Raw genomic sequence first — 25146 nt, 5'->3', positions numbered from 1 at the left:
CAGCCCTGTGCTCCCCCTTCCCCAAATTTGTTGCCTCATTTCCAGGGCATTTCCATGAAAACAGGCGCTTTGTTTCTTGGGATTCAGCTCTGCCCCCGTTCCCCCCCTCAGCCTTTGTCCTCCACAAACACGGAACAAAGGGGGAAGGGACAGGAAAACGCCACGGAGCCCCCAGATGGGCTGGTTTGAGCCACAAATTGCCCGTGCAGCTGCGGCTGCTCGGGGCGAGCCGGGCTGATGGATGAGCCTGCACCAAGATCTGAGCACAGAATCCCAGAATCCCGGAATCCCAGAATCACAGAATTCCAGAATCACAAAATCACAGAATCACAGAATCCCAGAATCACAAAATCCCAGAATTCCAGAATCACAAAATCACAGAATCACAGAATCACAGAATCCCAGAATCACGGGACCTCCCGTGCTCAGGCCTGCTGTGGGACCCCGAAACTGAGGGTGGCCGAAGATCCATGGAATGGTTTGGCTTGGAAGGACCTTAAAGCCCATCCAGTTCCACCTTTGCCGTGGGCAGGGACACCTCCCACTGTCCCAGGGTGCTCCAAGGGATGATCCAGCCTGGCCTTCCCCTCCTTCCCCGGCTCTCCGTGTGACCTGGCTGGGTGGGGGGCACCGGAGCTGCCACAGGGACCCCCCCCTCACTGTCCCACCAATGCCCTGCCGAGGTTCTCCTTGTTTGCAGCCTCGTTAAAGACAGGCTAATTACGGATAATTAGCTCCATGGGTGCTGGAGTTTCCTCCCCCCTCCAGCATCCGGCTCTGCCCGGTGCAGCATCCAGGGATGGAGCAGAACCGTGACCCCAAAAAAAAAAAAAAAAAATTAAAAAAAATCCCGTCGGCTTTTTATTCTGTTTTTAACGATCAGCCCCCGCGGGGGCTGCCGGGGGTCCCTGAGGTCCCCAAGGGACAGAGCGGGTCCTGTGGCAGCACAAGGGCTCTGGGGAGGGAGCCGAGCCTGTGCCACCAGCTCCCCCATGGTGCCACCAGGTCCCCGAGGGCGCAGGTGGCACCCGCAGCTCCCGGGAGGGGTGCCCGGAACGATGCCATGCCTTGGGGTGCCTTTGGAATCTCGTTCTTCCTCCACGTGGCTCCAAGGACTCCCTATGGAGCTGCTGGAGAAGAGGAGGAGGAGGAGGAGGAGGAAGGTCCCCACTGACCTCACAAACCCCCCAGCAAGGGGCTTCAGGGCACCCCCAAACCACGAGGATCGACCCCTTCGCGGCGCTTCCCCAGCAGAACGCGAAGGATTTTTTAATCTCAATCTGGCAGTCGGAGGGTGAGTTAAGGCCGTTAATTGAATTTCCTCCGGCGGCGGAGCCGGGCCGGGGTGGGGGGAGGCGGCAGGGAACGCATTTGATGTCTTAGAAAAGCTGCGGATTCCGAACGTGGTGGGCTTTTTTTAATTTTTTTTTTTTTTTTTTTTTTTTTTTTAATTTAAAGTCGGTCGTAAAAAGAGCCCGGCTTTGAGGAGCTAACGACTCTCATGAATTATTTTTGTTGATTTAGGCACCCACTCGGCTTTAAATATTATTAATAAAGGAAAAATTATGCTTTTCCCTGCGGATGGGTGGGGGGGGAATGACGCTGGCCCCTGGGGTGCAGGGGAGGGGGGACAGGCTGCAGCCCCTTCCCCTGCCAAGGTGCGTTTTGGGACACAAACGGGGGGGTTGTGGATGGACAAGGAGCCGGTTGGAATGTCCCACCCGGAGGGTCAGCGGCTCAGAGCGCTGGTGGCCCTCAGGGTCCTCACCGGGAGCGGCGTTACTTCCCCTCTTCATTAACGGCACAAATGAAGGGGTCACGGAACGGTCCGGGTGGGAAGAGACCCTAAACTCATCCCATTCCACCCCTTCCACAATCCCAGGCTGCTCCAAAACGCCCAACCCCACGGACACTGCCAGGGATGGGGCAGGGAGCGCAGCAGGGTGAGCCTTAAGGTCCCTCCCAGCCCCAATCATTCCGTGATCCCACAAAAACCCCGGGGATTTTTGGGGTGCCTGGCCGGTGCCTCAGCTCCCCCCTCGGCGGCAGCATTCAGCGCTGGTGCCAGATCGGGCGCTCTCCACGCCACTTTAGTTTTATTGTTATGCCAAAAGCTTTAATTCGGGGCTGTCGTCCTCCCGCGCCGCTGATTTACGCCGCCAGGGGTTTAATTACACCATTCAGCATTTCTTAAAACATGAAAAAACCGCCCGAGTTCGGGAGCAATTAAAAGGCAGCGGGGTAGATCAGCCCATCGGAGAGGAGCTGAATAAATCAAACTATTTAAAAGCTCGTTTGGTGGCGGGGGAGAAGGGTCCCAGCCCAAACCCAGCTGGGAGCTGCGGGTCTCACCCCAGCAAATGGGCTTGCGGTGATACTGGGAGCTCCTGGGGGGGTTGTGACCCCGTCCAGCACCCCCAAAAGCCGGCCCAGCCCCACGGGGGGCTCGGCAGGACGGGGATGGGGACAGGGACAGGGACAGGATGGGGCTCTGGCTCCTCGCCACCCATCCCCAGGGTTTCTGCCCGCCGTTTTGGGGTGGTTTGCACGGCTTCGGGGCTTTCCGCGGGATCGAAGCTCTCTCTTGTGGCAGAACCGCTCCATTACAGCCCAGCCCGGCTTAACGGAGCGCCGGCTGCTCCCGGGGCTCCGCGGAGCCTCGCACCGACCGCCCCCCCGAGAGATCGGGAAAACTGCCAGCGGCCCGCCCCGCTCGCCGTGCCCGGCCCTGCGAGGCTGGGCGTGCCCAAAATTCCCCCCGCAGCCGCTCCCGCCGCCCGCACCGGGGCCGGGCCCGCACCGGGGCCGAGCCCGCACCGGGGCCGAGCCCCCGCCGCCTCATCGCACCTCCCGCCGCCGCCATCCGACGCTTTTTGGCCGCCGCCCGCGCCGTAGGAAATAAAGCCCCGGTTGCGGAAGTGCCGCGTTCATTTCCGGTTTGTTCGCGGAGGCTGCGGGTGAGCGATGGCGGCCGGGGGGAACCGGGGGGGGGGGGGGCCCGGGAGGATCCGCCGCCATCCGCGGCCTCGCGGCACCGGGCGGCCCCGGGGCGGCCCGGGGGGGAGGAGGGGGCGCGGGGAGACCCGATGGCGGGGTCGGGGGACGCGATGGCGGGGGGCTGCGCTGACACCATCTTGGTCCGTTTATGCCGCAGGTTGGAGCTGGCGGAGCCGAGCTGGGACCATGGTGAGGCTGCGAGGGGAAGGGAGGGGAGGGAAGGGGGGCCCTGGAGTGAGGGAGGGGTGGCTGTGGGGGTCTCTGCGGTGCAGAACGGGGGGTGGGCGAGCAGGGCGGCCCTGCGGCTGCGGAACGAGCTCCGGGCTCCCGGGCCGGCCCTGCCCGTGGCACGGATGAGCTTTGGGGTCCCTTCGGACGGGAAGCGTTCCGTGATTGCACGAGGTTGTTGTTTGGCTCCGCAGCCTCGCAAGATTGAGGAGATCAAGGATTTCTTGCTGACGGCGCGGCGGAAGGACGCCAAGTGTGAGTGGGGGGCTCCGGGCAGGAGCGGGGGGTGCTCCGGGCACGACCGGGGGGTGCTCCGGGCAGGACCGGGGGGTGCTCCGGGCAGGACCGGGGGGTGCTCCGGGCAGGACCGGGGGTTGCTCCGGGCACGACCGGGGGGTGCTCCGGGCAGGACCGGGGGATGCTCCGGGTACGACCGGGGGGTGCTCCGGGCAGGACCGGGGGGTGCTCCGGGTACGACCGGGGGGTGCTCCGGGCACGACCGGGGGGTGCTCCGGGCAGGACCGGGGGGTGCTCCGGGCACGACCGGGGGTGCTCCGGGCAGGACCGGGGTGGTGCTCCGTTCCCCGTGGACACTGAGGAGCTCCCTGCCTTGGGAATGCCGCGGGTTCGGGGCTCCCAGGTGCGGCTGTGGCTCGGTGACCGAGGTCCCTCCTGTGGGGCTCCAGCGGGGGTTTCCCGGGGAATGCTGTTCCCAGCCGTGCATTCCCACCTCGGCCAGGCCCCACGTGCAGCTCCCCGGCAGCAATTCCCAAATATCGCCCTGCTCTGTGGGGTGGTGCCGTGTGGGGCGCTGGAGTTCTGCCACCACAGGTGATTGATTCATCGCCCTCAGCGGGAGATTGTTGTTGCCACCACGAAATGAGGATAATTGAGCATAATTTGTCTCACTGTTCAGCAACACGGGAAGAGTTTTACCTCTTCTCCCTCTTGTTTGGATTCCCTCAGGGATCCTGCGAGAAGGGAGAGTTGGGCACTGGGAGAGCCCTCACGGAGCTTTTTCCTCCCCGTCCTCACTCTGGAGGGAGCTGGAGGTTTCTGCACGGGGCAGGCAGCGGGTTGGGTTTCCCAGGGGTGACACTGGGGTGTCCCTGCTGTCCCCTCCACCCCACAGCCGTCAAGATCAAGAAGAACAAGGACAATGTGAAGTTCAAGGTGCGCTGCAGCCGGTACCTCTACACGCTGGTCATCACCGACAAGGAGAAGGCTGAGAAGCTGAAGCAGTCCCTGCCCCCAGGTATCCCGGGAATCTCTTGGGTGGCTGGGATTGAGGAGCCCCTTCCCTGTGGAAGGCTCCCTGGAACTGGGTCACTGCTTGGTGTTCCCGTGGGGCTGGAGGGCTCCAGGCACCCCTTCCATGCCTGAGCCCCCCCGCAAGTCCATGTCCTCTCTCTCCTCCCCAGGTCTGGCCGTGAAGGAGCTGAAATGAGCCGGGATCAGCTGGGTACCTGTTGGATTTTCTGTGTTTGTTAAAATAAATAAAAAACTGTTCCCGGTTGTCACGTTTGGTGTTTCACAGCTTGCGTTTCCTGGCCCTGGAGCCACTCTGGGGGTCCTGGGGCTGGTGCTGCTCCTGGCAGGGGGGCGCGGGGGCCACTTCTGGTACCTGTGGGCACCGGCGAGTCACCAGACCTGGAAGCCACCATTGTTCCTGGTGGCCCCGGGGTGACAGCTGGGGCTGGCACACAGGGCCACCGGCGAGTCCTCTGCGTGGCGTGCTCGCCAGCAGGGCTGGCAGGTGCCCCTGTAGCAGGAGGTTTGCGGTGCGGGGGTGTAGCCGTGCGGTGGTGTCGCCGTGCGCCGTCCCTGCCCGGCGGGCGCTGGCGGGGCGGGGCGCGGGGCGGGCCCGGCGGGCGGTACCGGTGGGTGGCTCCCGGGGCGTGTCCGGGGCGGGCGGGCAGAGCCCGCGGCGTGGCGGCACCGCCGCCCCCCCCCCCCCCCGCCCGGCAGCGCGGCGACCCCGGCCCAACATGGGGCCCGCCCGCGCCGATTACCTGGCGCCCTGGTGGGCGGCCTGGCTGCACGGGCTCCCGCACCGCGGCCCGCGCCTGCAGCCCGTGCCCAGCACCTTCCGCCCGCAGGACCCCGACTACCAGCAGGTACCGGCCCGGGACCCCCGCGCCCCCCCGCGCCTATCCCCGCGCCCGGTCCCGCTCGCCCCGCGCCCCCCGCGCCGCTCGCTTCCCCCGGCGGCGCCCGGCGCCGGCTCTGATCGCACGGCGCACAAAGCGCCTTTCATCGCCCGGCCTCCCCCCCGCCACCCCCGGGCCAGCCGGCACCGGCACCCCCGGCCCCGCCGCTCCCCTCCCGTTCTCACCGCTTCCTCCGGTCCTGCCCAGCCCCTGCCCCGCGCTCCCGGAGCGGAGCCGCCGCGGGGCATCCCGGGGCACGGCCCGCCGTGACCCCTACATGGGGAGGGGGGACAGCGCCGCGCTGCCGGTGCCCCAACATCCCCGGCAAGGGGCGGCTGCACCCCCGGCTCGGTCGCCGCGGCTTGGGGGGCCTGCGTGGGAATGGGGACAGGGATGGGGACGGGGACAGGGACACTTCTTCCTCTTCCCCCCCACGTGACAGTCCCGTGGGGCGCGGAACGCGGCCGCATCCCGACCACACCAGCGGGTCACGGGCACGGCTGCTGATTGTCCCCGCTCTCCTTCCAGTCGCTGCTTTTCCTGGGCTTGGTGGCCGCCGTGTGCCTCGGCCTCAACCTCCTCTTCCTCACCGTGTACCTGATCTGCCTGTGCTGCTGCAAGAGGGAGCAGGACCCCGAGACCAAGCGGCCCCACTCGTGTTGTGTCACCTGGATGGCCGTCACCGCCGGGCTCATCTGCTGGTGAGGACGGGGACAGGGACCTGGTGCTGCCCCCCGTCACTGAGGGGACTCTGCGCTCCAGTCACGAGTCTCTTTAATTGGATCTGTGCAATAAATGTGCTCCATCCCTGCCTCCTCCAGTGCAGCTGCTGGGGCAGCCCCAGGGACCAGCTGCGGGCCAGCCCCGGCCCCGTCCCCGTCAGGGCTGTGCCGCCTTCCCGGCTAATCCCGGGCGGGAGCGTGGCCGGTCGCTAATCCCAGCCCCGAGCAGATGGCGGGCGGCAGCGTGACCCAGCAGGCAGGTCCCCTGTGCCCGACCTTAATTGCAGCCACAACAATTAGACAAGGGGGACGTTTCTTCACCCGGCACCGCTCTGGGGGGCTTTCCAAGCCCACCTCGGTTCGGGGCAGCCGTGGCTGGCAGGACCCCCAGGGCAGCCATCCCGAGTGTCCCCCGGCATGGCTGGCCTGGGTGGGGAGCAGGATGGGCCACGGGCTCCTTTGGCTGCCTGGCCACGACCCTCGCTCCAGACAAAGGGAGCTGTGCCGGGGCGGAGCGAGATGGCTGCCTGCGAGCCTCGCAGGGAAACAGGGAGACAGGGAGACAGGGAAACGGCACTAATGAGCTCAGCGAGCTCCCCCAGACCCCCAGCTACAGCAGGGGGCCACTCTGCAGCTCCCGGGGGCTTTGAACCCCCCCAGCAGCCTGTTGGTGGCCGTCCAAGGGCTAATGGTGGCCATTAGCAGGGTTGTACCTGGGTTTGGCGAGCACCGTGTGCACCGGCCACGTGTGGGCACGCGCCCAGCCAGGACACGGCCATGGGCACCTCTGTCCTCGGAGGCAGCTCCGAGCTCCATCCCAGCTCCGTGGGGAGCTCTGCGGCAGCTGCAGGGAGCTCGCCACAGGGCCTGGAGCCGAAGGTTTCATGGGAGCCACGGCGCTTCCAGCGGATTCCCCTAATCTGCCAGGCCCAGCCCCTCCGCCCTCAATCTCTCGGGGTTTGGCAGGAGGAGCTTCCAAGCCACCGTGGCCACGGAGCAGCTCTGGCTGCTGGCTCTGGAGCAGGTTCCCATCATGGTGCTGTCCCTGTCCCACTCTTTGTCTCTGCCCTGCCGTTGGTGGGCTGTCCCCCAAAAGCAGGGAAGTGTCCCCTGTCCGGCCAGTGCCACAGGGTGAGCTTGTCCCTCCCCTCTCATCAGGGTCCCCTCTCTGCCCACAGTGCGGCCGTTGGCATCGGCTTCTACGGGAACAGCGAGACCAACGACGGGGTTTTCCAGCTGCTCTATGCCCTGGACCACGCCAACCAGACCCTCACTGGCATCGACTCCCTGGTAGGGCCAAGGCCCCCAGGGTGCCTCAATCCCCCGTTCTGGGTTTGGTTGAAGCCCCAGGGAGGGACGTCCGGCTGCTCCGGCCGAGCCCCGGCGTGCCTGTGCTGGCCGAGGGCGGGAGGGTGATGTCACCCCACAGAATGGGACCTTTGTGGCCCGGCAGGGCCGGGTCAGGGCCGTGGCAGGGCTGTTCTGAAGGCACTGCAGGCTGGGGTGGAGCTGTTCTCCTGGAGAAAGCGTTCCAGGGATGGGGCACAGGGCTCTGCCAGGCTGGTGGGTGCTGACCATCCTGGGGGAATGACCATCCCGGGACACTGACCATCCTGGGGGAATGACCATCCTGGGGGAATGACCGTCCTGGGGGAATGACCATCCCAGGGGAATGACCATCCCAGGGAACTGACCATCCCAGGGGAATGACCATCCCAGGAGAATGACCATCCCAGGGGAATGACCATCCCAGGACACTGACCATCCTGGGGGAATGACCGTCCCAGGAGAATGACCATCCCAGGGGAATGACCATCCCAGGGGAATGACCATCCCAGGAGAATGACCATCCCAGGGGAATGACCATCCTGGGACACTGACCATCCCAGGGGAATGACCATCCTGGGGAAATGACCATCCCAGGGGAATGACCATCCCAGGGAACTGACCATCCCAGGGAACTGACCATCCCAGGGGAATGACCATCCCAGGGGAACTGACCATCCTGGCGGCCGCAGGTTGCCAGCACCACGCTGCAGATGCAGGGAGCGCTGGAGCAGCACCTGGCACGGCTGAACGAGCTCCTGGCCTCGAGGGGGGATTACGTGCAGACCCTCAAGTTCACCCAGCAGCTGGCTGGCAGCATTGTCCTGCAGCTCCAGGGGCTGCCGGCCTGGCGGGGCGTCAGCGCTGACCTCACCGAGCTGTCGGGACAGGTGGCCTATGTCGAGTATTACCGGTGAGCACCAGCGTCCCGGGATGTCCTGGCGGGGCTGGAGAGGTGGCCATGTGTGACAGAGCCTTCCTCTGCACCCAGGTGGTTGGCTTACCTGCTCTTCTTCATCCTCGTCCTCACCGTCTGCCTGCTGGCCTGCCTGGGGCTGGCCAAGCACTCCCGCTGCCTCCTGGTGATGTGAGTACCCTGGGCACGGCCTCGAGGAGGGGGGCTCACGGGGACCCCCAGCCCTGCTCCCCACTCGTGCTGCCCGCTCTCCCTGCAGGATGCTGTGCTGCGGGCTGCTCATGCTGGTCCTCAGCTGGGCCTCCATGGCCGTGGACACGGCGGCCGCGGTGGTGAGTGGGGCAGGAGGGGAGGGAAGGGCTGCCCGGGGCCGTGCCGAGCGCTGCGGCCCTCAGTGACATCCCTGTGTCCCCGCAGGGCACCAGCGACTTCTGCGTGGCCCCGGACAAGTTCATCATGAACCAGACGGACGATGAGATCAGCGCAGGTGAGGGCTGGCTGAGAGGTGCAGGCGAGCACGGGCAGGACCCCAAAAGCCCCCTGGGGGTCCGGTGCCCCCCAGTGCCACTGTCCCCCCAGGGTGCCCCTGCTGACATTCCCATTCTCTTGCAGAGGTGGTTCATTATTACCTGTACTGTGACCAGAGCCTGAGCAGCCCCTTCCAGCAGGTACAGGGGGGGGTGGGCACCCCCTTTGGTGCTGCCTGGGGCTGGGGGGGCCCGTGACTGTTCCCCACTCCCCCCTGCAGGCTCTCACCGTGTTCCAGCGCTCGCTGACCACCATGCAGATCCAGATCCAGGGGCTCATCCAGTATGCGCTGCCCCTCTTCCCCACAGCTGAGGTACAGGAGGGGAGAGCAGGGATCCCCATCCCTCCCTCTGCTCCCCACAGCTGCCTGACCCCCTTTTTTTCCCACAGAAAGACCTGCTGGGGGTCCAGCAGCTCCTCAACTCCTCGGAGACCAGGCTGCACCAGCTGACGGCCCTGCTGGACTGCCGGGGGCTGCACAAGGTGAGGGGGGGGCTGAGCGGGGACCGGCTCTGGGGTCCCCCTGCGGCGCCACCAGCGCTGCCCTGCCCGTGTCCCGCCAGGATTACCTGGATGGCCTCATCGGGATCTGCTACGACGGCGTGGAGGGGCTGCTCTACCTCGGGCTCTTCTCCCTGCTGGCGGCCGCCGCCTTCTCCACCGTGATCTGCGCGGCCCCGCGCGCCTGGCGGCAGCTGGCCGGGCGGTGCGTGTGCCCCGAGCCCCCCGCCCTCCCCCTGGGCACAGAGACCCTTCTTTGTCAGCCGGGGCACGAGTTGCCAGCGCCTTGTCCCCACAGGGAGCGGGACTACGACGACATGGACGAGGAGGACCCGTTCAACCCTCAGGCGCGGCGCATCGCCGCTCACCGCCCGCCGCGGGGGCAGCTGCGCAGCTTCTGCAGCTACAGCAGCAGCCTGGGCAGCCAGAGCAGCCTGCAGCCCCCGGCACAGACCGTGTCCAACGCCCCCGTCTCCGAGTACATGTGAGACCCCCCCCCCCCCCACACACTCCTCCCCAAGCCCCCGGGGCGCTCGGGGAGCCCTGCTGGTGACGGGGGTCTCGCCGTGCCCCCAGGAACCAGGCCGCGCTCTTCGGAGGGAACCCCCGCTACGAGAACGTGCCCCTCATCGGCAGGGGCTCTCCTCCCCCCACGGTACGACGGGCGGCCCAGGCCAAACCCTTGTGACACCCCGGGGAGGTCGCCGTGCATCCGCTGGGTGGGACAGGGACGGGAGAGCCTGGTCCCTCCTGCCCGGCCCTAACGCAGTTCCCGGCCACCCACGGGGAGGGGGCACAGCCACACGCTGGGGGACACCAAAATAAGCCTCCCCTCCCTCCTTTCCCTGTGCTTCCTCTCCATCCTGGCTCTCAGAGGATGCTCCTCGCAGTCTCTCCCTTCACATTCCCATTTCACTGTTCATTAATCCTGCCCTGTCTGGTATTGCTGCTTCATTTTTTATTCCTTCTCTTTATTTTTTTTCTTTTTTTTCCTTTTTTTTTAATTTTTTTTTTGTGATTTCTTTTAATTTTTTGCGTCCATTATTTTGGAGCTAAGTTGCCCATCAAGAGTAAGTTCAGCCCCTTCCTTCTCCCTCCTTATCCCGGGGCAGCAGCCAGGTTCTTCCCCTCCTCCTCACCCTTCCACACCTCCCTCCATCCCCTTTTCCTGCTTGGCTTTTGGGGTGCAGGGAGCTCAGGGAAGGAGGACAAAGGGCCGGGAGGATTTTCAGCTCCCACGTGTTGGGATGCTGGTCCCTGCCTCCATCCCTGCAGCAGTGAAACCCCTCCCAGGCAGGATATGGCTCCAGGAATGCTGCCGTGGCAGGAATACTGTCACTCTCCTCCAGGGGTGATTTTTTTCCATCAGGTGGAAGCTTGGATCCCATCTCACAGACCTGGCAGCTGGCGAGAGCCTCCTCCTGGGGGGGGGGGGGGGAACACGAGTGGGGGGATTAATTGGAACGTTTCTCCCAGCCCTGAATAGTCTAATTTACGCAGGATTCAGATCCCTGAGGAAAGACTTTCCGAGTCCAGAATAACAAACTCGGAATAATCTTCCTTAATGCCTGCCCGGGATGATCCTCCCTGCTGGGAGATCCTGGAGGAATGTGATCCTGGGTGGGCTGGAGGCTTGGGCTCGCTGGCATCCCACGGACACACCCCCGGGGGCAGATTTGGGATGAATTTGGGAAGGTGGGACGAACCTGGGATGGGACAAAGCAGAGCTGGACGGGCTGGAAGGGTTTTGGCTTGGGGAGGGAAGGAGGGAGGGGGGTCTTGTCTCCCCCAGCCCTCAGAGGGGCTGAGAGCAGGGTCCGACCCTTCCCGTGCCCACCCGGCAGATGAATTTGGGATCGATCCTCACGGGAACAACCCACGGGGCCTTTCGGGGTGCTGACCCCCGTGTGCCCCCCCCTCCCCCAGTACTCCCCGAGCATGAGGGCCACGTACCTGGCGGTCACCGATGAGCGCGTCCGGCACCGCGGCGACTTCCCGGCCTAGGAGGAGATCCCGCCCGGGAAACCAAAGAGCCTGGAGGGAGAGCACGGCCTGGGAGACACGGCGGGGCCGGGGGGCGAGCCTGGAGCCCCCCAGCACCCCCTCCCCTCGGCACGCCGCTGCCCTGGCGGAGCGCGGAGGGCTCTGCGCTGGCTCCTCCTGTCCCCGGAACGTTCTGGAGCGCAAAGCCCGGGCCACGCTGCCCCGGGGGCGCGGGCAGGGGCTCCGGGAGCAAAGCAGCACCAACCAGTAGTGATGGCAGCCCCTTCCCGAGCCCCTCGCTGCCGCGGCGTTCCCAGGATGAGCAGTTACGGATGTTTTGGGCCTTTTGCTGCTTTCCCTTCGCTTTGCCCCCCCCCCAGATTTGGGAGGTGCTGGCTCTGTTCCAGAAACGGGGGGATTTGTAGTGGGTTTTGGGGTGGGTTTAGGCTCTTTTTGGCTCCCCCGGGCAGGTGTGGGCTGGGGCAAGGCTCCCCTCCTCCTGCGGCCCTGCAGTGCTCGCACATCCCCCGGCAGAGGGACAGGAGCCGCCGGGAAGGGACAACATGGACCTGGCTCATCCAGCATCTCCAGGGCGAGGAGCTGAACTTGGCCCCTTGGGGCTGCCCTTTGGCACAGGGATCCCCAGGAAAGGCCCCTTTGGAGCCCCTGCCCCGCACACCCACGCCCCAAAGGCTGCGGGCAGGGCAGTGGGTGCGCCGCCCCCAGGGCCAGGACATCCCCCTGACTCCCCCTCTTCATATTCCCTGTGACTAGCATCCCTCCCCTTGGGGAAAATCCCGAGGGATTTTTTTTTTTATTTCCTTGGCTTTTAACGTTTCCATGTAACGGTACTGGTAGGAGAGCTGTTGTAACCGCATGTGAACTAACCGAAGGAGTCCGGCTGGATTTGTTTGTGCCCTTTTGGGAGAAAAGATAATAAACACTTGGACTAAATTGCTCTGTCCCGTGCGGTTTTTTTGGGGGTTAATTCAGTGTTCGGCGCGCTTTTGAGTCGACCATCCCAACATGGCGGCGGTCACGTGACGCCGCCCGCCGCCGCCATTGCGGGGAGGGCGGTATCACGTGAGCCGATGTCACGTGATTTGCGGCGAGCCGTTGCCTGGCAACGGCGACGCGTCCCCGGTCAGGCCCCGCCGGGAGCGGGACGGGACCGGGCCCCACCGGGCTCCCGGGGCCTCCGCGGGGTCCCTTGTCACCCTGGGCGCCTCATCACTGCGTCCCCGTGGCTCAGCTCCGCTGTGGGGCTCCCTGAGGCTCTCGCTGCCTTCTGAGGCCCTCTCAAGGATCCCTGCTCGCATTTGGGGTTTGCCGAGGTTCCCGTTCCCTTTGGGATCTTCTGGGACTCCCTGAGTTTCTTGTTCCCTCCTGGGGCATTCCCAAGGCCCGCACAGTCTTCTGGGGCTCTAGAGGGTCCACACTCCCTTTTGGGTTCCTCCATCCGAGACCCCATTCCCTTTTGGGGTTCCCCGAGGTTCTCAGTCTATTTCAGCATCCTCCCTCTCCAGGGTCTCTGTTCACATTTGGGTCTCCTTGAGGCTCCCATTCCTTTTCGGGAATCTTCATCCTTCTCGGAGCTCCCTGAGATCCCCGCTCTCCATCCCTGAAAACCCCACTCCCTTTTGGGATCCTCTCAGAGGCTCCCACTCTCCTTTGGAACTCTCTCTTCCTCCCTGAGCCCCCTGCTTCCTTTTAGGCCTCCCCAAGGCCCTCCATCCCCTCTGGAGCTCTCCATCCCCGAGGCCCCCACTCCTTTTTGGGGCTCCCTTGGAGGAGCCTCCCCCCCCAGCCCCCCCAGTTCTTTCCATTCCCTCCCACCATGGAGATCAAGTACGAGTACACGCGGAAGCGCAGCGACTTCGGGCGGCCCTGCAGCTTCTCGGACCTGCTGGCCGAGGTGACCGTGGACATCCCGCCCGACCCCAGCCTGGCCGACAACTTCATCCCCCAGGACCCCGTGGACTTCGGGGTGCAGGAGGGTCCCGTCATGGCCGTGCACGAGGTACGGGGACACCCCCTCGCCGGGTGGAGGGGACAGCCCGGCGTGGCGGCCACGCAGGGGGCAGCTGGCCCGGGGGGACAAGGCGTGTCAGGTGTTTTGGGGTGGGTTTAGGCTCTTTTTGGCTCCCCCAGGCAGGTGTGGGCTGGGGCAGGCTGCCCTCCTCCTGTGGCCCTGCAGTGCTCGCACATCCCCTGGCAGAGCCGCCGGGATGGATGATGGATGGATGGATGGATGGATGGATGGATGGATGGATGATGGATGGATGATGGATGGAGGGATGGATGGATGGATGGATGATGATGGATGGATGGATGGATGATGGATGGATGGATGGATGGATGGATGGAGGGATGGATGGATGGATGGATGATGGATGGAGGGATGGATGGATGGATGATGATGGATGATGGATGGATGGATGATGGATGGATGATGGATGGATGGATGGATGGATGGATGATGGATGGATGATGATGATGGATGGATGGATGGATGGATGGATGGATGGATGGATGGATGGATGGATGATGGATGGATGATGGATGGATGGATGATGGATGATGGATGGATGATGGATGGATGATGGATGGATGATGGATGGATGGATGGATGGATGGATGGATGGATGGATGGATGGATGGATGGATGGATGGATGGATGGATGGATGGATGGATGGATGGATGGAGGGATGGATGGATGGATGGATGATGGATGGAGGGATGGATGGATGGATGGATGATGGATGGATGGATGGATGGATGGATGAGGGATGGATGGATGGATGGATGGATGATGGATGGATGGATGATGGATGGATGGATGGATGGATGGATGGATGATGGATGGATGATGGATGGATGGATGGATGGATGGATGGATGGATGGATGATGGATGGATGATGGATGGATGGATGATGGATGATGGATGGATGATGGATGGATGATGGATGGATGATGGATGGATGGATGATGGATGGATGGATGATGGATGGATGTATGGATGGATGGATGGATGATGGATGGATGATGGATGGATGGATGGATGGATGGATGGATGGATGGATGGATGATGGATGGATGATGGATGGATGATGGATGGATGGATGATGGATGGATGATGGATGGATGGATGGATGGATGGATGATGGATGGATGGATGGATGGATGGATGGATGGATGGATGGATGATGGATGGATGATGGATGGAGGGATGGATGGATGGATGGATGATGGATGGATGGATGATGGATGGATGATGGATGGATGGATGATGGATGGATGATGGATGGATGGATGATGGATGGATGGATGGATGGATGGATGGATGGATGGATGGATGGATGGATGATGGATGATGGATGATGGATGGATGATGGATGGATGGATGGATGGATGGATGAGGGATGGATGGATGATGGATGGATGATGGATGGATGGATGGATGGATGGATGGATGGATGGATGGATGGATGGATGATGGATGGATGATGGATGGATGGATGGATGGATGGATGATGGATGGATGATGGATGGATGATGGATGGATGATGGATGGATGGATGATGGATGGATGGATGATGGATGGATGTATGGATGGATGGATGGATGATGGATGGATGATGGATGGATGGATGGATGGATGGATGGATGGATGGATGATGGATGATGGATGGATGATGGATGGATGATGGATGGATGATGGATGGATGGATGATGGATGGATGATGGATGGATGGATGATGGATGGATGGATGGATGGATGGATGGATGATGGATGGATGGATGGATGGATGATGGATGGATGGATGGATGGATGGATGGATGATGGATGGATGGATGGATGGATGGATGGATGGATGATGGATGATGGATGGATGGATGATGGATGGATGATGGATGGATGGATGGATGATGGATGGATGGTGGATGGATGGATGGATGGATGGATGGATGGATGGATGGATGGATGGATGATGGATGGATGATGGATGGATGGATGATGGATGGATGGATGAATGGATGATGGATGATGGATGGATGGATGATGGATGGATGGTGGATGGATGGATGATGGATGGATGGTGGATGGATGGATGATGGATGGATGGGGGATGGATGGATGATGGATGATGGATGATGGAGGATAGAGGGATGGCGGGATGGACAACATGGACCTGGCCCATCCAGCGTCTCCAGGGCGAGGAGCTGGGAGAGCCGAGAGAGCAGGAGCTGGGAGAGCCCTCCTGGGCTCAGGGCCTCTGACCTCCGTGTGCAGGTGAACACGGAGCGGGCGCAGGTGTCCAGCCGGGGGGTGAACCACGTGGAGGGCGGCTGGCCCAAGCACATCGACCCCAAGAACTCGGAGCTGACCTCCCGCTACCGGGAGGAGGTGGAGAGGGAAGAGGCCTACACCAAGACTGTCCAGCGCCTCGGCTTTGTAAGAGCCTGCCCTGATCCCCCCCCAGACCACCCTGCGCCCCCCCAGAGCCCCCCCGGAGCCACGGCCGTGCTGTGCCTGCAGGTGATGGAGCACTACATCAGGCAGAACAACACCATCGACATCTACGAGGAGTATTTTGAGGAGGAAGAGGAGGAAGAGGAGGAGGAGGAGGAGCATCCCTCAGCCAAAACCATCAATGTCCTCAGGTAGCACAGCTGGGAGGGGACTTGCCAGAGCCTCAGCGGGGTCAAACCACCTTCCTAGAAAATGGGAGAACGTTAAGAGTTAAATTCCAGTGGGTTTGGGGTGGTCCTGGCGCAGTTTGTGGGTGGAGAGACCAGCTGAACCCTCCCTGCCCCACCGCTCCCTGCCCAGGTGATTTGGGGACGGGAACCAGGGTCAGACTCAGCTCTGAGCATCTCCTCACGGTGCTTTTTGGATTTTCCTTCTTATTCTTGGTGCCTCGAAGGTTAATTTCCGCATCAGGGGTGTTTCGGAGTCAGATCCAGTAAGATAATTGGATTTTTAGAAAGGTATGACTGGAAAGACGATGAAATCATCAACTCTTCTCCCCCCGCCCGACCCCTCAGGAGAATCATTTCCTGCACTCAAGGCTTGAGGGCTGCAGATTGGTTTCCTTGTGGTTCCCACAATTCCCTCTGGGAGATGTTCATCCCAGGGATTTGCAAACTGACCCGTCCTGGCTGATGTGTCACCCCAAAGGGACCCCAACACGCCCAAGAGGATGGCCACACACCTCTCCTGGCACCCCGACAGCAACAGGGCCGTGGCCGTGGCTTATTGCAGCCTGGACTTCCAGGACAGCAGGAAGGACATGAGCTTTGATTCCTACATCTGGGATCTGGGTAAGGGCAAGGCCAAGCCCACCGGGCGATAGGGGAAGCACTTTGTGTCTCAGAGAGCGGGATGAGGCCTCGCAGCACCCCGGGGAGCCTCGGTGCAGGAACAGGGAGAAATGGGAGCTGGGAAATAACCACTGAAATCCCACTCCACGCTCCCCAGCTGTGCCAGGCAGCAGAGCCTCCGATGAGGGTCTTGTGTTGATGTGATTCAATTGGCAGCGGAGGGAGAAAGAGGCAGCAGGAGCCCGGGGTGAGACTTTGCCCTGATCTGTGCAAGCCTGCCTCACACCTGATGTGCTTTGGAGTGAAAAGGACAAAGAAGAAGGGTGGGAGTGCAGATTTGTGTACTGAGGGTCTGTCCCCAGGCCAGCTCCCGGTGACATGGGCACCTCATCCTGCACAGCTGTGTCAGGGAACGGGGCGGGCACAGCAGGGTGGGCTGGGGGCTGCTTTTGGGGGGCTGCATTCACCCTTTGCTCTTCACTCATCCCTCCTTGGCAGAAAAACCCTACACCCCGGAGCTCACCCTCAAGCCCTCGTCCCCTGTGGTGACCCTGGAGTACAATTCCAAGGACTGGCATCACGTGCTGGGAGGCTGCTACAACGGGCAGATAGGTGAGGGGGTTAATTCTGCTCCAGCCTGGCTCCAGCCCTGCTGCACTGCCAGGATCACCGGGAGCACGGGGGAGGCCCTGGGATTTGCCTGTGGACAGGTGTGTGCTCACCTGAGCGGGCACCTGGGGCAGGGAGGACACCGTGCCAGGGAGCCCTTCACAGCAGATGGATAGATGGATGGATGGATGGATGATGGATGATGGATGGATGGATGATGGATGGATGGATGGATGATGGATGGATGGATGGATGGATGGATGGATGGATGGATGGATGATGGATGGATGATGGATGGATGGATGGATGGATGATGGATGGATGGATGGATGATGGATGGATGATGGATGGATGGATGGATGGATGATGGATGGATGGATGGATGATGGATGGATGGATGGATGGATGGATGGATGGATGGATGATGGATGGATGATGGATGGATGGATGGATGGATGGATGATGGATGGATGGATGGATGGATGATGGATGGATGGATGGATGATGGATGGATGGATGGATGGATCCATGGATGGATGGATGGATCCATGGATGGATGGATGATGGATGGATGGATGGATGGATGGATGGATGGATGGATGGATGATGGATGGATGATGGATGGATGATGGATGGATGGATGGATGGATGGATGGATGATGGATGGATGATGGATGGATGATGGATGGATGGATGGATGAATGATGGATGGATGGATGGATGGATGGATGGATGGATGGATGGATGGATGATGGATGGATGGATGGATGGATGGATGGATGGATGGATGGATGGATGGATCCAGGGGATGAGCAGGATGGGTTCTGTGCTCCCACCTCTCCCACCACCCTGGATGATCTCTGGGAAGCACTGCTCCCTGTTCCAGCTTGGACACTGAGGGAAACGTGACAAAGAAAGGAGAAGGGAGCTGGGCAAGGGCTTTTCTTTTCCTTCCCAGTGTATTGGGACACCAGGAAAGGGGGGCTGCCCATGGAGATGACCCCCGTGGAGTTCAGCCACAGGGACCCCGTGTACGGAGCGTACTGGCTGCCCTCCCGAACGGGCACCGAGTGCTTCTCAGGCTCCACCGACGGGCAGGTGAGGGGCTGCAACAGGGGCAGGGGCCAGGGGCTCCTGAGGGCTCCTGAAAGAGCTTCCTGTGCCTGCTTTGCCCCTCAGCAGCACAAGATCCTGGTCTCCCAGGCTGGCACGGGGCAGCTGCAGGACTGCCAGCACCTCTGACTGTGCTGGGAGCAGTCCCCACAGCCCCTGCCACGCCTTGTCCCCGCAGGTCCTGTGGTGGGACATCCGCAAGATGTCGCAGCCCAGCGAGAAGCTGGTCTTGGACATCACCAGGCAAGATCAGCTCAAGGATGCTCTGGGTGCCATCTCCCTGGACTTTGCACCCACCATGGTGAGTGTCCCTGTGCCCACCACCCACACCCCGACCTGGGCAGGAGGGGGAGCCCAGCCCAAGGGTTTCAGTCCCTAAACCCCACCCCGTGGTGGTGGGTCCCAGAGTTCTGGCTGCAGCGGGATCCCCCGCTGCCCCCCACACCATGGGGTCTCCATCCTGCTGACAGCTGCACCCTCCTGCTCCCACCCCCAGCCCACCAAGTTCCTGGTGGGCACAGAGCAGGGCATCATCATCTCCTGCAACCGTGACGCCAAGACACCGCCCGAGAAAATCGCCAACATCTTCAGAAGCCACATCGGGGCTGTCTACAGGGTGACCAGGAACCCCTTCTTCCCCAAAGTCTTCCTGTCAGTCGGTGACTGGACTGCTCGCATCTGGACTGAGGAGCTCATGGATTCATCATCAATTATGGAGACCAAGTAGGTGTCAGAGGGCATTTACTCAGCCAGAAATCATCCCCAGGGCGGGTGGCAGTGGGGTCTGGTCAGCTCTGGGCTGGTGACCGAGGCAGGGCTGTGCCAGCGTGGCTGAGGGCTGGCTCTGCTGGAAGGTACCACACCTCCTACCTGCTGGACACCTGCTGGAGCCCCACGAAGCCGGCCGTGTTCTTCACCGCCAGGTCGGACGGGACCCTGGACATCTGGGACTTCCTCTTCCACCAGAAGGAACCTTCCCTCAGCCTCAAGGTGGGTCCCCAGCACCTCTGTGACCCACACATCAGCCCAGGGCCGAGTGTCACCACCCACCTGTGGCCTGTCCCCAGGTGTCCAACGATCCCCTGCTCAGCCTGTGCTCGCAGGACAACGGGCGCGTCGTTGCCTGCGGCACCAGGCAGGGCACTGTCTCCCTCCTGGAGATCTCCCCAGGGCTCTGCACCCTCCGGAAGAACGAGAAGACCCTGACCTCCTCAGTATGTGCCAGGTCCCAGCCCAGCCCCACGCTCTGCTGTGCTGTCCCCAGCCACATCGCAGGGTCCCCTGTGACCCCCACGGCTCTCAGCCCCACATCTGCCCCCAGATGTTCGAGCGGGAGGCGAGGCGGGAGAAGGTCCTGCAGGACAAATATCGGGAGCGGCTGCTGCGGGAGCAGGAGCGGCTGCGGGCCCGGCCGGAGGAGCAGGAGGATCCCCAGGAGGTGTTCAAGCAGGCCCGAGCAGATTTCCTCTCCAACATCAAGGCGGAGCGACAGAGGAGGGGCCTGGAAGACCCCGGAGAGGTAACGGGGAGGGGACAGCCTGGCCACCACGGCAGGGACCCCAGCAAGGGCAGGGGACAGGGTGAACCTCTGTCTTGCAGAATTAAGAGGGTGAGGCAGCTGCACAGGAGGAAAGCCAGGAGGAAGAGTAGGAGGATGCCAAGGTCAGTGTGCTCCAGCTGCACCTTCCTTTCCCCTCCGTGCCAGAGCTGCTGCAGGGACGAGGCCACTGTCCCCAAGCCAGGCAGCTCTCCTGGGCTCTCTGCCCTCCTGGGGTGGCAAGTGGGGCACCCTGCACAGCCCCCTGACCCCACAGCTGCTCCCTGGCCTTCGCATCTTTATTTTCTTTGGTGTGAATAAACCGCTGCTTCCCACATCACATTTCCTCTTTTGTCACAGCAAGGTCGAGCAGAAGGTGGGAAAGTCACATCCTCCTGCTCCTCCTGTCCTTTCCTTGACCCAGGACACTCAAAGCCAGTGGCTGAGCACAGCCAAGCACCCACGGCAGCACAGGGTGTCCCTCAGTGTCCCCAGGTCATGGAGCAGGGCACAGCAGGATGGCTGGTGGCAACAGGGGGCCCCAGTCCCCTCTGGGCCGTTTGCACAGGAGAGCCCTGTTGTCCCCACAGGAGCAGCCCCGGGCTGGCTTATCAGTGCTGGGTAAACACAGCCCTGCTGGTAGAACCGGCAGCCACCCCGACTCCTCACCCCCACTTAATTAATCATTAACGAGCTGACAGCAGCACTGTCACAGCGATGGGGACATCACACAGGTGGCTCTCTGTGGGCTCTGTGTGGGCTCTCTGTGGGCTGAGGGGGAGCCCCCGGCAGGACCCTTCCCCAAGCTCTGCTCGGGGGCTGAACCCACCCGTGGGTGAGCGATGCCAGGACAAGGTTCAGAGGCCATCACCCCCCTAAACCCATCCCAGGCAGGGACCCACATCCCCACAGGGAAATGCATCCATGCCTGGATGGGTGTTCTCCTTCCCAGGAGCTCCCTCAGAAGGAGCTGAACTGGGGAGCAGCGTCACCCCAAAGATGCCCCACACGTCCCACACTCGTTTTCTGCTTTATTAGGAAAGGGGTGGGGGTACCTGGACAGGGATGGGGCAGCTGTCACTGCCAGTGGGGACGGTGCCCCCCCCCATGACCTCCACTGGGGGAGGCTGATGGACCCCTCACCCCCAGACTGGGCAGCTCCGTTTGCTCCTGAGCTGGACCCAGCTGCCCACACAGAGGGACCCCGGGGCTGCCTCACGGGAAGGATGGGCTGTCCCTGTCCCCACCTCCACACCCATTGGGGTCTGATGTGTCCATGGGCTGCACCTTTCACCTCCTGCACCCCCTACATGGGTCTGGGGCGCTCCCAGCATCCTCCATCCCCAGGGACAGCGATGGGGACGGGACGTGGCAGGGGAACACTCGGGGGGGGGTGGGCAGTGCAGAGCTCAGTCCTGGAGCCCCCCAGCGAGGGGACCCCAATCTACCTACGGGACCAAGCGTTCCCCCCGTGCTGCTGGGGCCAGCATGGCAGGACCCAGCTGCGCCTCGTTACTTCTTCACCTTGATGAGGGAGTGGTAGACAGGCTTGATGATGATGTGCAGGTGCAGGGAGTTGTCGATGAGGTACTCGGAGGTGCGCTTCTGCAGGTCGGCGTGCACCAGGAAATCGGCCGCCTCGTCCGAGCTCTGGTGGAAGCTGTAGGCGTGTTTGACCAGCACGCGGCCCTGCTGCCTCACGCCCACCAGCACCGTCTTCTGGAAGCTGACGCCGGCGAAGTCGGGGCTGCTCATGGCCGGGGTGATGACGAGGCGCGGGCGCCCGTCCTCGATGCGCACGGGCTGGATGGCGCCCGCCACCGAGTCCGAGTACACGGGGCGCAGGCTGACGGGCAGCCAGCGCGGCGAGAACAGCACGTTCCAGGTCACCCTCTTGCCGGCGTCGTGGCTGCTGGGCCCCAGCTGGGTCTGGAAGCTGGTGCTGCGGTCGTCCCGCGCCGGGTTGGTGATGACCCACTGGGAGCCCCAGCTGGGCGCGAGGTAGTTGCGGGGCAGGAACATGCTGCAGTTGACGTCAAAGTACTTGGCGAAGTGGAGCGGGGAGGCAGCGTGGAACTGGAAGGCCTGGAAGAGCAGGTCCTGCACCGCGCCGCGGTGCCGCGCCAGCACCGCCGACTGCGCCTGCAGCCGGAACAGCTGGCTGGGCGCGATCATGGGGTAGCGGATGGCGCGCAGCACCCGCTCGGCCACGGGCGCCTCGGGCTGCCGGCGGCTCAGCCAGCCCTCCACGGCGGTGTAGAGCTCCAGCTCGCTGTGCAGCACCAGGTCGGAGCGCTCCAGCAGAAGCAGCAGCAGCTCCACGCTCACCGAGCCCCACTCGGCGCTGCCCAGCACCGCAGACAGGTTCCAGGCCAGGAACTGGAGGCAGCTCTCCTGCAGCGCCGCGTCCCCGACGCGCACGGCGTAGTGGTACCAGCCCACCACGTGGCCCTGGCTCGACTCGCTGGCCAGGTGGGTCCTCATGTATTCGGCCACGCCGCGCTGCAGCCCCCAGACCCGGTACTTGCTGGCCAGCTGGTGCATGGGGATGGCCTGGTGCAGCAGGATGGAGACCCCCCCGCAGTACAGGTACCTGGGGCAGAGCGGGAGGTGGTGACATCGGGGACATCCATCCCTGGCAGCTCGGTTCCCAGGGGAGCAGCCTCTGCCCTGGGCTGCTTTCCACTGAGTATTCCCACCCCATGGGGTCCTCAGGGTTCCCAGGGAAGCATCCCCCCTCCTTGGATGCTTCCCTCTCATTCCACGAGATCTCCATGGTCCCCAGGGGAGCGTCCTCCTTTCCTGGCTGCATCTCATGAAGTCCCTAGTGGGGCATTCACCTTCTTTGGCTGCATCCCTCCAGGTATACCCATCCCACTGGACGTCCATGGTCACCAGGGGAGAATTCTCCCTCCTGGGCTGCATCCCTCCCAAAATGTACATCCCTCCCAAAATGTACATCCCTCCCAAAATGTACATCCCTCCCAAAATGTACATCCCACGAGACCCCTGTGGTTCCCAAGGGAACATCCCCCTGCCTTGGCTGCATCCCTATGAGCATCCCCATCCCGTGGAGTTCCCGTGGTTCCCAGGAGAGCTGCCTCCTCCTGACTTCCCCATCCCACGGGGTCCCCACGCACCTGATGAACTTCTCGAAGAGCGCGGCGGTCTCGGGCGGCTCGTACAGGGTCACGACGCTCTGGTTGCGCAGGAGGCTCTCGAAGACCTCGCTCTGGAGGCTCAGCAGCAGCTGGTGCGTGTGGAACACCTTGGGCTCGTCGGAGGCGGCCGAGCGGACCCGCAGCACCGAGTCGCTGCCGTTGCCGTTCTGCAGCAGCTCCTGCAGCCGCTGCAGCAGCGTCAGCGAGTGGTTGATGGTGGCCGCCGTGGCGTCCCCGCTAAAGTCGGCTTTTTGGGCTGCAGGGAGATGGGACCGTCCCAGAGCTGCACCCCAGTGCCAGGCACCGAGGTGGGGTGGGCTTGCTGGGGGGCTGTGCACCTCCTGCCTCTGCTCCCCCAGCGCCAAAGGGCTGCTGGCGCCAAGGGAGCATGGGGGAACTAAGGACATGGGGACATTTGTGTCCCTGAGAGCCAAAAAACTGCCTTTCTGCAGCAGAAGGGCTGAGACCACCATGTCCCAGGCTGGGGTGTGCTGGGAAATGGCCGGGTGCCGGCAGCACTGGCTCTCAGCCCAGTCTGCCTGTCCTGATCCCGTCCCCGCTGCGGGCAGAGGGAGCCCCGGGCATTGCCCTGATCCCTCACATCCCGGATGGATACGTGGGGGGACAGAGAGCCCGTGGGTGTGGGGAGACAGGCACGCTCTGCCCCGCAGCCAGGAATGGGGTCCCGAGCAGCCTGGGGACACCAGCTGTCCTGGTGTCACTTCAGGTCCATGCTGGTATCCCAACAGGGACTGGAGAGGGATCTGGGAATGTGGAACAGGGGTCTCCCTGCTCCTGTGGGCACTGGGATCCTTCCTTCCTCTCCTCTTCTCCCTCCTGACACCACTCCCACCCACTCCTCGGAGCATCCTTCCCCCAAGAGGAATTTGGCCCCGTCTGTCTCAAATCCATCTTGCCTCTCAAATCCCATCTTGCCGACGGATTACCCTTCCCAGCGCCGGCTTAAGGCCGGGGGATGAGGAAGGGGAGCGGGGATGAGGAAGGGGAGCAGGCACCCTGTACCCCGCGGTGCTGGACTTGTCTGCCAGCGGCACCGAGCCCTTCCCCGGGCACCCACCAGCGAGCACAACCCGGCTCCGAGAGCGCAGCACACCCAGGAGCCACTTCCATCCCCTCCCGGCACCCCGACGGCAGCCGGAGAGCCGCGCTCAGCTCTCCATCAGCCGCCGAGCCGCACCCCGGCACCCGGCGAGGGCGGCCGTACCCACGGCTCGGGGATCCCCCGCCACGGCCACCCTTACCGGCTTGCACGGTGAAGAGGAGGAGGAGGAAGGCGGCGGCACAGCCCCAGCGGCGGGTGGCCACGGGCCGGGTGCCCGTCAGCCTGGCCATGGCGTCGCAGGCGCATCTGCCGGGTGCGGCGCACGCTGCGCGCCCGGGGCTTATGTAGGCCACGCGCCCTCCCGGCCCGCGCACCCGCGCCGCCGCATCGATTGGTGGAAAGTGGGACCGGCCGTTGCCACGGGAACGGCATCCAGCCTCCCCGCATCCCAGCGTGACCCCCGCACCCCGGGGTGCTGCGGCGCGGGGACGTCGCCGTGCGGCACCTGCTGCTGGCACCGCCGCGCCGGAGCCCCGCGCGGGGCCGCGGCCCTTTGTGCCGGGGTCTTTGCATTCAGGGCACAGCTCGGTGGCCTCCCGCTCCCCCCCGGCTCATGGGTATTCATGCCGGCAGCAGCCCATCACCATGGCATCCGCGCTGCCGGCAGGAACTGCCTGCCCTTTTCCCAGCCTTTGCGGCCAAGAGGCCGCCCGTGCGCCCTGCGCGGCCTCCCTGGCCCCCCGCCCGCCCCGACACCTCTTGGGGGGGCTTCACCACGGGGCTGGGGCCCCCCAAAGCCCCAGCGCCACGGGCGCAGGCTGGGGCGATGCTGGGCGAGCAGGGTAGGGGCAGCGGGTGTCAGCCAAGTGGTGCCAACGCCACTTGGGCCGTGGCCCCGGTGGCACCGTGGGGTGGGGACACAGGAGCAGGACCCCAGGCCGGGGGGGACACATCCCACAGAGGAGGAGCACAGCTCGCAAGGGCA

General features: G+C 63.2%; 4 protein-coding genes across 5 annotated transcripts; 3 read left to right on the top strand and 1 right to left on the bottom strand.

Moving 5' to 3' along the window:
- The first annotated feature begins 2866 nt into the window (after positions 1-2866).
- Positions 2867-4745, top strand: RPL38 (ribosomal protein L38). Its single transcript, XM_053960435.1, has 5 exons — positions 2867-2957; positions 3155-3186; positions 3420-3480; positions 4358-4480; positions 4647-4745. The coding sequence occupies exons 2-5, from the start codon at positions 3184-3186 to the stop codon at positions 4670-4672; spliced, it is 213 nt and encodes a 70-aa protein (XP_053816410.1). The 5' UTR covers positions 2867-2957; positions 3155-3183; the 3' UTR covers positions 4673-4745.
- Positions 4746-5190: 445 nt separating this feature from the next.
- TTYH2 (tweety family member 2) lies at positions 5191-12305 on the top strand. Its single transcript, XM_053960434.1, has 14 exons — positions 5191-5342; positions 5904-6076; positions 7276-7387; positions 8116-8336; positions 8415-8510; positions 8599-8671; positions 8757-8826; positions 8952-9007; positions 9088-9180; positions 9258-9350; positions 9431-9573; positions 9667-9852; positions 9945-10023; positions 11295-12305. Exons 1-14 carry the CDS (start codon positions 5214-5216, stop codon positions 11370-11372), a joined length of 1602 nt encoding a protein of 533 aa, XP_053816409.1. The 5' UTR covers positions 5191-5213; the 3' UTR covers positions 11373-12305.
- Positions 12306-12466: 161 nt separating this feature from the next.
- On the top strand, positions 12467-20274 carry DNAI2 (dynein axonemal intermediate chain 2). 2 transcript variants are annotated; one of them, XM_053960327.1, is made up of 12 exons: positions 12467-13371; positions 15648-15809; positions 15894-16018; positions 16536-16678; positions 17177-17290; positions 18246-18385; positions 18579-18701; positions 18897-19123; positions 19324-19390; positions 19468-19614; positions 19722-19919; positions 20000-20274. In XM_053960327.1, the coding sequence occupies exons 1-12, from the start codon at positions 13189-13191 to the stop codon at positions 20003-20005; spliced, it is 1635 nt and encodes a 544-aa protein (XP_053816302.1). In that variant the 5' UTR covers positions 12467-13188; the 3' UTR covers positions 20006-20274. The 2 variants fall into 2 exon arrangements, with proteins under 2 accessions (XP_053816302.1, XP_053816301.1); XM_053960326.1 differs by having other exon boundaries at positions 19255-19390.
- Positions 20275-20948: 674 nt separating this feature from the next.
- BTBD17 (BTB domain containing 17) lies at positions 20949-24657 on the bottom strand. The gene is made up of 3 exons (XM_053960620.1): positions 24361-24657; positions 23078-23354; positions 20949-22530 (listed from the first exon to the last, which is right to left on the bottom strand). The coding sequence occupies exons 1-3, from the start codon at positions 24449-24451 to the stop codon at positions 21450-21452; spliced, it is 1449 nt and encodes a 482-aa protein (XP_053816595.1). The 5' UTR covers positions 24452-24657; the 3' UTR covers positions 20949-21449.
- Between the last annotated feature and the right edge of the window lie 489 nt (positions 24658-25146).

This window comes from Vidua chalybeata, chromosome 19 (genome assembly GCF_026979565.1).
Source record: "Vidua chalybeata isolate OUT-0048 chromosome 19, bVidCha1 merged haplotype, whole genome shotgun sequence".
In the NCBI taxonomy this organism is placed as follows: domain Eukaryota; kingdom Metazoa; phylum Chordata; class Aves; order Passeriformes; family Viduidae; genus Vidua; species Vidua chalybeata.
This window is presented reverse-complemented; position numbering and strand designations above follow the sequence as displayed.